General features: G+C 40.5%; 1 protein-coding gene across 2 annotated transcripts in view; it reads left to right on the forward strand.

Moving 5' to 3' along the window:
- The window catches only part of NHEJ1 (non-homologous end joining factor 1), a 97,598-nt gene that overhangs the window by 7,630 nt on the left and 76,891 nt on the right, over positions 1–13,077 (forward strand). For both annotated transcript variants that reach the window (XM_023510299.1, XM_023510298.1), the window contains exons 4-5: positions 10,265–10,403; positions 10,998–11,056. In XM_023510299.1, coding sequence (XP_023366067.1) covers positions 10,265–10,403; positions 10,998–11,056 — 198 coding nt within the window. The remainder of the gene's footprint in view (positions 1–10,264; positions 10,404–10,997; positions 11,057–13,077) is intronic.

Genomic DNA, 13,077 nt, shown 5'->3' on the forward strand with positions numbered 1-13,077 from the left:
GAGGGGGTGGGGTCTTGGTGTGTGCCACACCTTTGGGGAGCAAGACACGATTGTAAGAGGGTCTTTGGTTGTAGCCGTCATTGTTGTTTGGCGGGCCCTGTAAGAGGGTCTTTACCTAACAAATGCAATCAGTGTAACCTGGTTTCTTGTACCCTCAATGAATCCCCAACAATAAAAAAAAAATGATACGGCAAATCCACACTGAATACCTCATTATTCAACTTTAGCATATTACTAGACCATGCCTTATGGCACTTGCAGGAATATAGTTAAGGATACCTATAACTTGTTGCAAAGCGTCACTTAAAATAGTAACTTTAGAACAGAGATTTTGCTGATGCAAAATACAATGAAAAGAAAGGAGAGTATCTAGATCTGTTAATAATTTTTTATCTGAGCAATAAACCTTTCATGTTTTCCTGTCATAGAAGGTGCACCATTTGTACATATAGGCACTAAATTTACCAAATTCAGTCCAATTTTACAACATTTATCTTGAAAGTTGTTGAAGATTTATCTCTTCCCTTTGTTCTGTTTGTAAGAGTGCCCAAAGTAAATAACTCTTCTGAGCAAAGAAAATCTTCTGTTATGATCTGAATGAAGTATAAAACCTGTGCTGAGTCAGTAGTAACAGTTGATTCATCCAAAGGGACTGAGTAATAATTTTCCTTTTGAAGTATTGCATGAAGTTGTTCTGTTAAGTTGAAGGCTAATTCATACTGGTGCTCAGTTATGGTTTTCCTTAAAAGAGATAGTTGTGGCTTGGCGCCCGTAGCACAGTGGTTACGGCGCCAGCCACATACACCAAGGGTGGCGGGTTCAAACCCGGCCCAGGCCAGCTAAACAACTGCAACAATAAAATAGCTCCTCATTGTGCCAGGCGCCTGTAGTCCCAGCTACTTGGGAGTCTGAGGTAAGAAAATTGCTTAAGCCCAAGAGTTTGAGGTTGCTGTGAGCTGAGATGCCACTGTGCTCCACTGAAGGCAACATAGACTCTGTCTCAAAAAAAAAAAAGAGGCAGTTGTTTGTACTTTGAAATGTTATTAGGGTCTAAGTATCCTACAGTTTTGACAATGTATTCTTTTACAATTTCTGAGTCACTAAACGACTTCCCTTTTTTCTTGAGTACATTCTGCTTTATAAGTTGGTTCAGGAGTATTATTTCTAGGTCTTATTGCTATTAAAAGAATTATCTTTGCTTTTCCTTTTTGTCTTTTAATTTCTGCAGTATAACCTTTTTCTCCAATTAATTAGTCCTTATAAGAGAATTTGTAGTTCTTATATCATAATTGAATTTGTTTAATGTTGATGTTGCCATGTCATAGAGCAAACAAATCATCTTACTTTTAGCAGACACAAGATGATATTGAAATTCTCAATGCTCATTAAAAAATCTGTTTTAGGGCAGTGCCTGTGGCTCAGTGGGTAGGGTTCCGGCCCCATATACTGAGGGTGGTGGGTTCAAACCCGGCCCCGGCCAAACTGCAACAAAAAAATAGCTGGGTGTTGTGGCATGCGCCTGTAGTCCCAGCTGCTCAGGAGGCTGAGGCAAGAGAATTGTCTAAGCCCAGGAGTTGGAGGTTGCTGTGAGCAGTGTGACGTCACGGCACTCTACCAAGAGCTATAAAGGGAGACTCTGTTTCTACTAAAAAAAAAATCTGTTTCATTTCTTCACCATTCTCTTGGTCTTCTTTGACATGATGGGCTGTTAAGTAGACAGAATTTAAAAGTACTGTTGAGCTGTGCAACTAATCTCAGATTCCACTTCAAAGAGAAATAGCGCACTGTTGTCAAAAACTGATAACAAAACAAAACAAAACAAAACTGATAACAGACTGGCGAACTTGATCCTTATAAACTGTTGCCCCAAACAACAATGACAACTACAACCAAAAAATAGCTGGGCATTGTGGCAGGTGCCTGTAGTCCCAGGCAGGAGAATTGCTTAAGCCCAGGAGTTGGAGGTTGCTGTGAGCTGTGATGCCATGACACTCTACCCAGGGCAACAGCTAGGCCTTATGGTGCTGGGCCTTATGACCAGATGAGGGAAGTTAGAACTAAATCATGATCTTTGTATCCATCAATTTAGTTCTTATGCCTTACTCAATCTGGGAGGATTATTTCACTAAAAATTTGTTTTATTCTTTGGTATTTTAAAAGTAAAATAAAAACATAAAAAATAAAAATGTGTTAATAAAAATAAAAAGATTTGTTCTGTAAAATTTGGATTCAGTCAAAAGTCAGGACTTAAGAACCTAAAAGGCCATGGGTAGCCTTGAGGCTGTAGGTTCCCCACCCCTGACCTAGAATTTGAACCCTAGATTGGTCTGGGCTAAGAGCCCATTTTCAGGGACTAGGAAGGTAATGTCCTGTACTCATTGATAGCTTTATGTATCTCAGATTTTATTAGAAATTTAGAGTTGACATTAAGAATTAGTTTGCTAGAATAACAAATAGGGCTTCTGTCAAGAGTACTCAGAGGACAGAGTTTTTTATGGGAGGCCTATGGTACATTTATTTATTTATTTAGTTTGTTTTTTGAGACAGTCTTAAGCTGTTGCCCTGGGTAGAGTGCAGTGGTATCATAGCTCACAGCAACCTCCAACTCTTGGGCTCAAGTAGTCCTCTTGCCTCAGTTTTTCTATTTTTGTAGAGACAGGGTCTTGCTTTTGCTCAGGCTGGTCTTGAACACCTAAGCTCAAGCAATCCACCCACCTTGGCCTTCCAGAGTGCTAGGATTACAGGCATGATCCACTGACCCCCGGCCTATGGTATAGTTTTATCAGCAGAGGGATCTGAAGACAAATGGGCCTCATTTCCTGTTTCCCTTCTTTATTTATTTGTTTTTTTAAGACAGAGTCTCACTCTGTTGCCTGGGCTGGAGTGAGTGGTGTCATCATAGCTCACTGCAGCCTCAAACTCCTGGGCTAGGATCAAGTGATCCTCCCATTTCAGCCTCTGTAGTAACTGGGACTATGGACCCATGCCAACAGGCTTAGGTGATTTTTCTAATTTTGGTAGAGACAGGATCTCACTATTTTGGTCAGGCTAGTTTCAAATACCTGGCTCAAGCAATTCGTCCACCTCGGCCTCCCAAAGTGCTGGCGTATTTCCTTTTTTTAGTCTACCAAAGGAAGACTTTGAGAAACTGTTCACTAATGTTTACTTTTTATTTGGAACCCAATAAAGCCAGTCTTGAAGAACTACTTCTCATTCATGTCTGAGTTTCTCAGGCCTATGGGTAGTGCTTAGAATATAGTAGTCACTCACATTTGTTGATATTAATTGAATTTCTGGTGAAATTTTCTGTCTGCTTTATAGAGAATTTACCTGTTTTCCCTAAACCCCTGCAGCTTTCTAAGTAACACCAGAGGGCAGTGTTCCCTTAGTAATGATTGTTCTGGGACCAAACCATTTGGGCAGACTTTATTAGTCTCCTTTTTTGAATGTGGACCTAGAAATTCAGAATGTCGTGATTATATAAGTAGTTCTCCTTGGCTTATAGGCTCTAAAAGTTTCCTCTTTTGAAAGAATACTGTAAGGAACATTTGTATGTTAATGTTATAATTAAAGAAAATATGTGAAGAAAAACTAGCTATTCTAGGCAAATTCCTCTAATTGAGAAGCTATAATAAGAAAAGAGGCAACAGTGTTTACAGAAGGATGAGTCTTGGTTGGCCATGGGGAGAAATTAGCTTTGAACAATTGATTAACAAGTTTGCTTTAAGTTAAAATATTTACCATTAAAAGAAAAAGAGCGCACTCCCAAGAAAACCCCTGAACCTAAGGGAGCTTTACAAAGGAAAGAGTTAGAGCCAGTGGACATTGGCAAGGAGGTAGGCGGATACTATTTCAGGTTTGTGTGCGTGTCTGTGAGGTCACACAGTCATAATTTTTGTTTATTACTCATTTTTGTTTTTAATTCTTTTGAATGGGTATTTCATGCAAAAAGCGAACATTTCAAATAGCATTTAAGTATATACAGTGAAAAAATAGGTCTCTTTCCTACCCCTTTCTCTAGTCCCTTATTTTCCTTCTCTAAAGTTACTACTGATATCAGTGTTTTTTTGTTTTTTTGTTTTTGAGACAGAGCCTCAAGCTATCCCCCTGGGTAGAGTGCTGTGGCATCACAGCTCACAGCAACCTCCAACTCCTGGGCTCAAGTGAGTCTCCTGCCTCAGCCTCCCAAGTAGCTGGGACCATAGGCGCCTGCCACAATGCCTGGCTATTTTTTGGTTGTAGCCGTCATTGTTGTTTTGGTGGGCCTGGGCTGGATTCAAACCCGCCACCTTAGGTGTATGTGGCTGGCGCCTTAGCCACTTGAGCCACAGGTGCCGAGCCGATATCAGTGTTTTGTGCATTCTTTTTATTTATTTATTTTTTGAGACAGAGTCTCACTGTGTCACCCTTGATAGAGTGCTATGGCGTCACAGCTCATAGGAACCTCAAACTCTTGGGCTTAAGTGATTCTCTTGCCTCAGCCTCCCAAGTAGCTGGGACTATAGGCGCCCACCACAATGCCTAGCTGTCTTTTGGCTGCCGTTGTCATTGTTGTTTAGCGGGCCCAGGCTGGGCTCAAACCTACCAGCTTTGGTATATGTGGCTGGTGACCTACTCACTGAACTATGGGTGCTGAGCCATCTTGTGCTTCCTTAAAGAAAACTATATATGTCTATGTATATATGTATGTGTATATATACACACACACACACACACAGACATATATAATATTCTGTATATGTATCCTCACACAATCAAATGCATGTCTGTTTATGTATATATATGTACATTTTCACAAATGGTATCATGCTGTATACACTTTTCAGTACCTTGCTTTTTTCTCTTAATTATAGAACGTGGAGATCATTCATATCAATACATTTAGAAGACCTGCCTAAGTACACACACACACACATACATATTTGTTTAGAGACAGTGTCTCATTCTGTTACCCAGGCTGTAGTTGTGCAATCATAGCTTACTGTAGCCTTGAACTCCTCGGCTCAGGTGATCTTCTCACCTCAGCTTCCAGAGCATCTGAGACTAGAGACATTTGTTACAATGCCTAGATAAGTTAAAAAAATTTTGTAGAGATACGATCTTGCTGTGTTGCCATGGCTGGTTGAACTTCTAGGCTCATGTGATCCTCTTGTCTCAGCCTCCCAAAATGCTGGGATTATAGGTATGAGCCACCATGTCCAAGCCCTACCTTTTTTTTTTTTTTGAGATGGAGTCTTGGTCTGGCACCTGGGCTAGAGTGCCTTGTTCTTACCCTAGCTTATAGCAACCTCAAACTCTTGGGCTCAGATGATCCTCCTGTCTCAGTTCTCAAGTAGCTGGGACTGAAGGCATGCACCACCACACCTGGTTAATTTTTGTGTTTTTGGTAGAGATGGGGGTTCTTGCTTTTCTCAGGTTGGTCTTGAACTCTTGAACTCAAACAATCCTCCACTTCAGCCTCCCAGAGTGCTAGGATTACAGATGAGAACTAACATGCCTAACATGCCCGGCAACCTACCTTAATATTTTTAATGGCAGCATAGCATTTTATTTAATGAATGTATCAACATGTATTTGGTCTGCAATTAATAGATACCTAAGTTTTTTGTTGTTATTTACAGTGAATATTGTATTTATTTTTTCTGCATGTAAAAATGTTAGTAAATTCCTATAAGTGAAATAGTTAGGTCAAGGAATATTTGCATCTTTTATTCGTTTTTATTTTATTTTATTTTATTTTTTGTGGAGATAGAGTCTTTGTTGCCCTTGGTAGACTGCTGTGATGTCATAGCTAACAGCAACCTCAAACTCTCAGGCTTAAGCAATCCTCTTGCCTCAGCCTCTCATGTAGGTGGGACTATAGGTGCCCTCCATCATGCCTGGCTAGTTTTTTTTTTTTTCCCGTATATTTAGTAGAGATAGGGTCTTTCCCTTGCTCAGGCTGGTGTCCTGAGCTCAAGTAATCCACCCACCTTGGCCTCCCAGAGTGCTAGGATTACAGGCGTGAACTACCAGGCCTGGCCCTGGAATATTTGTATCTTTTGGTCTTGCTAATTGTAATGCCAGCTTGTCTTCTAGGGGCATTATGTAACTTAACTCCAACTAGCCATACAGGAGAGCAGGAGAGTACCTGTTTCCCCTCACCCTCTACACATTAATAAGTTAATGGTTTGTAAGTCTCTGCAGAATGTTAAGAAATATATAGGTCTTCTGGTCTATGATTTCCGCCACAACACCCGGCTATTTTTTTGTTGCAGTTTGGCTGGGCCGGGTTTGAACCCACCATCCTCGGTATATGGGGCCGGTGCCCTACTCACTGAGCCACAGGCACCGCCCTAAGTATTGAGTTTTTATAGTTCTGTTTCTTCACCTGTTAAATGGAGAAACCAGATACAACCTTATTGTGGGGGGTATGAGGATTAAATAAGAGAATATATGTAATATAATTCCTCTTTAGAATTATAGTGGACCTGTGAGAACAAATATTTTAACTCTAAATATATAATTTTTCTTTTAAAAAAGACAGATTGATTTTTCTTAAGATTTTTCAAAAAACCCAAAAAAGACAAAGAACCTGAGAGTAGTTGAGATTAAATCATTTTCGTATCTAGATGCTATCAGAGTCAGGACTACTAGCATCCAGCTCTTCTAGTTCCCAGTCTGTTACCCTTTTCAGTATATCATTCATCATGTTTCATGTTGAGATTGAGAACTGTTCTGTTCTCCTGCCTATGTCTTGTGAACATTCCTATGGGAAATCTGAAGCCTTGGGGGGAAGGAGAAATTATAAATAGCTTTTCCTCTGAGAAAGATTGGCAACTCCTGCTTCTGCATCCACCATGCTTCCTGGCCTCTGTTACTGTGTGAGCTGTTTTGGGGCAGAGAGGCCTGATAGGGTCAGAACACATATTAGGCACCAGGTAGGTATTAGTTGAATTGACTTGATAAACTGTATTTCTTTATATATTGCTTCTGAAGGTTAGGGAAAGCTTCCCTGACCTCCTAAAGCACTCAAAGATTTTTCCTTATCATGGATGTGGATTTGCTTGGATCATTTATACATTTTAACCAGTGTTTCTTATTAACACATTAATACATATTTTCAAGATTTCTACTCAGCATTAATTTAAGTCTGATAAAAACAAGGTTATCTTATCTAAGGGAAATCATTTTAGCGTTCATGTAACTTTGGGATGAATTATACTTCAGTGATTCAGAGTGATGTAACCTAGTCCTATGAAATTATTTTATCAGTTAAAATACTTACTGGTAAAATTTTATTTTTTTCTGTATGGACATTTGGATCTTATAGAATATTTCAGTTGCCTAGTATAGTATTATCATATTTAATTAGACATAGCATTAATTAAAAACTATTCCTTGTCATGTTTCATGTTGTTATAGTTCCCATCACTCAAAGAAATTGCTATTAGGTTACTCCCTCCTCTACCACCCAAGAGAAGCTGATTGTTAACTTTAGGAGTCTGGGCTTGATGCCTGTAGCTTAAGCAGCTAAGGCGCCAGCCACATAACACCAGAGCTGGAGGGTTCAAATCCAACCTGGGCCTGCCAAACAACAATGACAACTACAACCAAAAATAGCTGAGCATTGTGGCGGGTGCCTGTAGTCCCAGCTACTTGGGAGGCTGAGACAAGAGAATTGCTTAAGCCCAGTTGGAGGTTGCTGTGAGCTGTGATGCCATGGCACTCTACCCAGACAGCCTCAAGCTGTCTCAAACAAAACAAAACAAAACTTTAGGAGTCTGCTATTTGAATGCTGCCATCAAATGGATGATGTTCTTCCTTGATTAGCAATGGATTTTATTTTCAATTCAACCCACCACCCATTCATTGACTGACATATAGTATTTGCCTAATTTTCCTCCCAATATTCCTTGAATAGGACCAAGTCAAAACAGTTCCTAGGTAAAAGAAGATTGGGCCTAGAGCAAATACATTTTTCAAAGCTAAACTTCTGCTACATTCTGAACAGTGTTTCCTGGAGGCTTAAGTTTTTTCTAAGGACCTGAGCTGGGAGATAGTGCCAGGTTGGAGTACACTAAGTGATAGAAAGAAGTATCTGGTATCTGTAGCTGGGCTTGATTTCTGGCCTTCCTCTCTGTGCCAGGACCCCTACATTTCCTGGGTCTTGGTGCTGGTACTACTTCCCCACATTGTCTTTCCTTTTCTATCCTTAAAGAAATGTGGAAAAAAGTCTTTTCCTCTTAATTTGAGCCATAGCATGATTAGAATTTTTAGTAGTAACATTTACCTGGAAAATGAAAACACAAAAGTCTGAAGAGTCCAGACACCAGATTCTGATCCAGATGAGTCTGGCTTGTAAATCTTATGGGGACACTATAATTCCTTTTCCTCATTTCAAGCCAGCGTGGGGATATCTTGTCTAAAATACTCCTTTTTAGATCTAGGGCAGGAGTTGGCATACGATAGCCATGGGCTAAATCTGGCTTGCTGCCTGTTTTGTAAAGTTATATTACAAAATAATGAGGAATGCAGCCATCTCATTTGTTTACATATTGTTTGTGGCTGATTTCATGGTACAACAGCAAAGTTGAGTACAACAGAGACTATGGGCCACATAGCCCAAATATTGACTATCTGGTTCTTTACAGAAAAAAAATGCTGACCTCTGCTTTAGGACTTTTTTTATCGAGACAGGCTCTTACTTTGTTACTCATGGTAGATAGAGTACCGTGGCATTACAGCTCACAGCAACTTCAAACTCTTGAGCTCAAGTGATTCTCTTGCCCCAGCCTCCCTAGTAGCTGGGACTATAGGTACTCACCATAACACCTGGCTATTTTGTTGTTGTTGTTTGTTTAGCAGGTCTGGACCGGGTTCAAACCCATCAGCCCTGGAGCATGTTGCCGGCACCTGAACCACTGAACTAGGGGTGCCCCATTTCTTTCTTTCTTTCTTCCTTCCTTCCTTTCTTTTTTTTTGAGACAGAGTCTCTGTCACCCTGGGGTTGAGTGCCAGGGTATATCATCTTAGTTCACAGCAATGTCAAACTCTTGGGCTTGAGCATTCCTCATGCCTTAGTTTCCTAAGTAGCTAGGACTACAAGTATCCACCACAATACCTGGCTGATTTTTCTGTTTTTAGAAGATATGGGGTCTTGTTCTTGCTTAGGCTGGCCTTGAACTCCTGACCTTGAGCAATCCGCCCATCTCAGCCACCCAGAGTGCTAGGATTACAGGCATGAGCCTGGCCTGCACATTTCTTCTTCATAGTGCTCTTTTTAGCTCATCTCTTTGGGGGATGAGCTCTAATAACATCCCCTAACCAGGGTGGCACCAGTGGCTCAAAGGAGTAGGGTGCCGGCCCCATATACCGGAGGCGGCAGGTTCAAGGCCAGCCCTGGCCAAAAACTGCAAAAAAAAAAAAAAAAAAAAAAAATCCCCTGGCCACAAATAGATTATTAATTTTAGTTATTTTTTTTGACAAGCTAATGGATACGTTATATAGTTGAATTAAATTATTCTATACAGCTCTGTTATCATAGGAGAGCATTACTTTAGCTGTACTGCGGTATGACTGTGCTTGCATTCCTCTTGTCTCTTGACAAAAGCAAGGTATATGTAGAGAGCATTGGTTTATACCTTCTTAGGTTTGTCTCTTGATGGTTGGCTTGCTTCTGTAACAACGATAACTTTAGACTCCGCCCCATTTGTGGAAACAAAACTCTGGGCTCATTCTGGGCTGTTTTTAGCCTTGAAATGGGTCTTAATTAGTGTCTGAATCTAATTTGACCTTCAAGGCTCTCTACTTTTGTCTTCTCTTTTACTCCTGCTACTATACTTGTTTTCACCATACCTGCTTTCTTGAAGGCAATGTGTAACTTGGATCTTCTGCTTTTATCTCTCAGCTTCTGCTCAGAATTGAATAGTCAGCACTTTTCGCGTATCCACTGTGTCACATCCTTCTCTTTCAATTACAACTCTAGGTTATCTCTCCATAGGTGCTCTCTTTTAGTCTTCCTATGCTTTATCTGAACCACAAAGAAAATCCTTGAATGAAAAAAAAAAAAAGAAAAGAAAATCCTTGAACGTATTTAATACCATGTATACTTGTTTATTATATTTGTGTTTACATTCATATAAGTGGATTGTTTACCTATAAAACTGTAAGTTTCTGTGAAAACGCTTATTCTTCAGTATTCTTTCGAGTGCCTGTGCCTCATACAATATTAGGAAATACTGTGTAAGAATCTATTGGCTAATTGATATCTCTTCCATCAAAGGTCTCCCAACATTTGATTCGTCCTCTGATGGGCATGAGCCTGGCATTGCAGTGTCAAGTGAAGGAGCTAGCAACATTGCTTCGTATGAAAGATCTAGAAATCCAGGACTACCAGGAGAGTGGGGCTACACTGAGCCGAGGTAAGAGGACATTCTTGGAGGAGTTGGGTAGGGAATGGTATAGATAGTCAAGGGGTCAAGGGAAGGAGGAGGCTTATTTGCATCAGAGAGGTGTTTCCCCCAGTATGGATGCTGGATGCTGACCAGAAACTGGAGACTTGATGCTAGGCAACACTTTTCTCTGCTTTGAGTACCTGGCTGGGACCCAAGTGACCAAAATATATAACTGAGTCCAGACATGCCCTAGGCAAATAGCAAGGAAAGATTTTTGTAAAGGGGCCAATCACTGTACAAATTGTATTAAGGCAACATGAACTTGGGAGTTTAGGAAATTGCATGGCTCCAACTTCAGAGTAAAAATTCACTTTGACCTTTTCTTTGTGGCAGGAAAAACTCCTGGACTGGATGCTGCCAGTGAACCTGGCACTTGTTGCTAATTGTCCTCTCCTCCCTGTTTGCCCACCTGTACTCAACTCTTCTCCCCCTAGACTAGGTGTCTCTGGATGTTGCATTGTTCTTCTCTTTTTCAAGAAGTCCTGGGTTCCCTTTCCATCTCACAGGTAAGAAGCTTATCATAACACTCATATTTCTTTTCTTTATTCCTTCTCCTTATAGATCGATTGAAGACAGAGCCATTTGAAGAAAATTCCTTCTTGGAACAATTTATGGTAGAGGTAGGGTATTTGTTATATCCTTGTACAATTGTGCTTTACTTTCTCTTTCCAGGTTCCTGAAAGGTAAATTGTGGTGGCTTGTGTGGTTAAAAAGCCCTTTGTCTGAAATAGTTGTCTATAGAAAGTCTCTTAAAGCTTGAGATGTACATTGGGAGGATAGAGTGGAGGTGAAGGGAGAAGGAATATAAGAGATGAGAGTAGGCTGATTAATGTTTAAAAAACTGTCTCTGTTAAAGTACCCTGGGATTTCATTTGGAATTCTCTAACCTTGGAAAGCTTGGTTGACCACTTGTTAAAATTTTGCTTGTTGAGATCTGGTCACAAGGTCTGGACTACAGAGTGGAAAGGTAGTCCTTATTACTTGTCCAGGTCCTTTCAGCATCCAACAGTAGAGGAAGGTAAAAAGCTCAGGGTTACCATTTGGGGCCTATCCCGTGGGCACAGTAGGCTGTGGAAAATCACAGTGTTTATATAAGGGGACTGGCAAAGGAATGACTAGGGAGTAGATAATTGTGGCCTGTCAGAAGCTCCTTGCCTAGGTTTCCTTTCTAAGGATTGAGCTTGGCCAAAGGAAACATCTATTAAATGCCAAAACAGGGAGAGTGTTATTAATAATAGTGACCTTTGATAATACCAGTCAATATTGATCTTCTCCTTCTCTTACTCTTCTGGGACTTGTTGGTTGTATGTTAGTACCTTAGTATTATTGCCCCATTTTTCAAATTATATATGTTACCCAAGTTGGTACTTTATTATGTGAGTGAATAATGCTGTAATAATATTGTGTGGAGACTGTTCATATTTCTGTCTTGTCTTCCAGGTAATTTGTAAGCTCCTGTGGACAGGGTCTGTGTCTCATATTTCTTCTGAACCTTAAATGAGCACTTTTCATTGGGCTAGACATAAAGCAGGTGTTCTTGATTTGGAACCTTCTGTTTTCCCTCTGTACATTGACTGGGCTATAATGGTTACAGTCTGAACACTGTGAACACAAAACGTGAGGTGTGTGCTCAGCCATGCGCTGAAGGATTTGTAACTCTAGAGAGGAAAACATAGATTGCCACGTCCTGAACCAGAATAGGTGTCGGGTCTTTCTAGGGATGGGGATACTATTAAACCTAAGCCTATGACAGAAAGAGGTCTCCTAAACCATTTTTCTGTCAGATGGCTTCACCTGCCTATAAGTTTGGGTATAAAGGGAGCTTACCATAGGCTGGGGATAAGTACTAGTTCCCCATCTCACGCCTTTAGTTAAACAATGCATGGCTTATTCCTGGCTGAGCAGAGAGGTCTTTTCCTGATTGAGCAGCTACATCATACCTACTCAGCTTGATTTCTTGATATTTTTCCGTGTATATTATGCTTCTGCCATATGAAATAACTTTTAATTTCCTCAAATGCTATTTTCTCTTGCCTTTATATATACATCATCCCCTTTATCTAGTCTGCCCAGTGCCCTAGCTTTATCTACCTTATAAACTTCTATTAATTTTTTTTTTTTTTTGAGACAGAGCCTCAAGCTGTCGCCTTGGGTTAGAGTGCAGTGGCATCACAGCTCATAGCAACCTCCAACTCCTTAAGCGATTCTCCTACCTCAGCCTCCCAAGTAGCTGAGACCACAGGTGTCCACCGCAATGCCCAGCTATTTTTTGGTCATAGCTGTCATTGTTGTTTGGCAGGCCCAGGCTAGATTTGAACCCGCCAGCTCTGGTGTATGTGGCTGGTGCCTTAGCCTCCTGAGCTACAGGTGCAGAGCCAACTTCTATTAATCTTTTAAATGTCAGCTTCAACTTCTTTGGGAGATCTTTCTGGACTTATAAAGATAATTTTTCTTCTCTGCTACTATAGTACCTTGGTTTATATCTCTCATTTTACCACTTATAACCTTGTTATATTACTATTTGTCTGCAAGAGTATGGCTTTCTCTTCCACTGGTCTATGGACTCTTTGAGGCAGGGACCATGCTGCATTCATCTCTATATTCCCAGCATTGAGCATGGTTCCTAGAAGTAGTAAGTTCT

This window comes from Otolemur garnettii, unplaced genomic scaffold, assembly GCF_000181295.1.
Source record: "Otolemur garnettii isolate 467f Iridium unplaced genomic scaffold, OtoGar3 scaffold00013, whole genome shotgun sequence".
Classification (NCBI taxonomy): Eukaryota; Metazoa; Chordata; class Mammalia; order Primates; family Galagidae; genus Otolemur; species Otolemur garnettii.